Raw genomic sequence first — 2264 nt, 5'->3', positions numbered from 1 at the left:
TTGAAGGGCAGGATGCAGACACAACATAACCTCCCAAACCGGACAGACCACATTTCTGTATACTTAGGAGGTTTACCAAAGAGGGTAGGTGAAAGAAACAAGCATTGATATTACCAAGTACGTAATGCAACAATTCTCTAGGTTTGAAGCCCCCCCCCCCCAAATTGAGCTTGTAAACTAGACCTCAAAGTCCTAAACTCTACTCTCCTGTATGGGTTGACAATATGGAGTCATTCTTCCCACCAGACAATGGAAACATTCAAAATAAATCAATAACAACGATGATTTAACAAAGCCAGATAAAGTTCCAGTTTGGCACAGTTTCTTTAGATATTAAACTCAATAACGCACTGTGCTTTGTAAACCATTTATTAGGTTTGTTCACATAGCAGAGAGTGAAACCTTGATCACTTAGGAAAGCATCTTTCAGCAGGGATCTAGTTGTTGACTTAAAACTCTAAAGTGCATAAGAACACTGTCTGTACATTCAAAAAGAGGGAAAAGTAAAACATTTAAGGAGTTCCGTTATTACAAAAAAAGAAGTATACTGCCAAAAGAGTAGTGAAAAAAAAACACTTTTATTTCCTACAAATGTCACAATATTTGCTCTCACACATTCACCTGTTGTCTGTTAAACCTATTTTTATACTTTAAACGGAAATTAATAGTTAATAATCAAACACACTGGGCACAAGAATTCAGGATTTTAGTGTGTAATCTGTTGTTAGAAGGAAAATACTTAAACAGTCATTTATTAATAATTGTGGCAGTGAGGCTTTTGGACTTCCTTCTTTTGCGTAAAGTTCTGTGCGTCTTTGGAGGACCCTCATAGATCCGCGTCATAGGGTTTGCCGTTGAAGGAAGTGTTTCCTGAGCGCGCAGCGGGGCTCTTGGCCCTGGGGAAGGACACATCATCCTCCTCCGCCTCCATTGACCTGTTGGTGTAGGCGACGCTGCTGGGCGAGGTGCTCCGGGGTCGGCTGAGCCTCGGCACGTCCACGCGCCTCTCCGGCTCGCTCTGCTGGTCGCTGCGCCGGTTGGGACGGGGCACCACGTCTTTGAGGCGCCTCTCGCCCCGGTTCTTCCCTCCGCAGCAGCGGCATATGCCGATGAACATGACGATGCCCCCCAGGACTTCAAAGATGCCCCCGATGTAGCCCAGCACGATGCTGTAGCCCACCCGGATGTCTGTGGAGGTGGTGACCGAAGTTAGGTTCTTGAAAATGTGGTTGTACCAGGCGATGGGGATGATGGTCAGAACCCCGGAGCAGAAAATGAGGAGCCCCGCCAGGCCCGCCACCAACCAGTTGGGGTTTTCTCTCCAGCAGCGCACCCCCGGGATCGCCACGGCCAGACCGATCAGAGTCACTATAAGCGAGGCCACCATCATGCCCTGCGCGATCCCAATGATCTGATTTCCGAAGTACGTGGAGTCCGCCTGGCCGCACGGTCTGTTGGTGCTGGTGGCACTGCTGCTGGTCTCAGTGACCAAGCAGATGTCCCAGATGCCCTGCTGCATCACGGCGTCCGTCGGTCTGCCTGGGAGCTGGTGGAGGGTTCTCCAGTTTGGCGCCACGGTGGCGGTAAGGTCCAGGATCCATCCGCACGGAGCCATGACCATACCAAAGATCAGGATGCCCGGCGTGCGCTGCGACATCCGGACCCACTCCTCCCGGTTGCGTCTAAAGGCTTGCATGGTTGTCCCGATGCAGCGGCTCAGTGTCCGGACAGAATCTGACAGGAGCGAATGAGCTTTGACAGCCAACAGATGGTCCTAAATAAAAAACAAGTGCATGTGAAACTGGCTTTTGGGGCGGAGTCTTCCGTTCACCTGTCAGGTTCTGCTCCCAAATAGGACAGGTGCGGCGCAGGCTGCGCGCGCGGGAGGGGCCTTTTCCTCCCGGCGTCAAAGATACGGAAGAGGAGAGTTTCGATGGGGCTTTTTCTGATGCAAATGATAAGCGAGTTTCCAAACTTTCTTTGAATATTTAACTCTTTAAGTATCATCATTTTGTTTGTAAACACACACACATTAAACCTCATAAATGCAAGAAAGAGCACATATTTTTCAGTTAAAAAAAGAAGAAAAACAATTAATAAAACAAGAAACCAGGCCGCCTACTTCTCTGACAGCCTCCTATTGTTCACAAAAACTGGTTTATAATTACTTAAATCTTTATTTAGTGAAGGCTTTCATAAAAAGGCCAACCTATCTACAGATTAAACTATTTTTACATCTTTTGGAAAACCTTTAACCTGCAACA

The 2264-nt window shown here is 47.7% G+C and overlaps 1 protein-coding gene across 1 annotated transcript; it reads right to left on the bottom strand.

Annotated features, from left to right (window-relative positions):
* Positions 1–353: 353 nt before the first annotated feature.
* Positions 354–1826, bottom strand: cldn23.1 (claudin 23.1). The gene has a single exon (XM_004074862.5). The coding sequence runs from the start codon at positions 1694–1696 to the stop codon at positions 827–829; it is 870 nt and encodes a 289-aa protein (XP_004074910.1). The 5' UTR covers positions 1697–1826; the 3' UTR covers positions 354–826.
* Positions 1827–2264: the final 438 nt, after the last annotated feature.

This window comes from Oryzias latipes, chromosome 12, assembly GCF_053564925.1.
Source record: "Oryzias latipes strain Hd-rR chromosome 12, Olatipes_Hd-rR_3.1".
NCBI classification, from domain to species: domain Eukaryota; kingdom Metazoa; phylum Chordata; class Actinopteri; order Beloniformes; family Adrianichthyidae; genus Oryzias; species Oryzias latipes.
This window is presented reverse-complemented; position numbering and strand designations above follow the sequence as displayed.

Coding starts and splice junctions, on each gene's coding strand:
- cldn23.1 (XM_004074862.5), bottom strand. CDS start 1,696: ATGCAAGCCTTTAGACGCAACCGGGAGGAGTGGGTCCGGATGTCGCAG.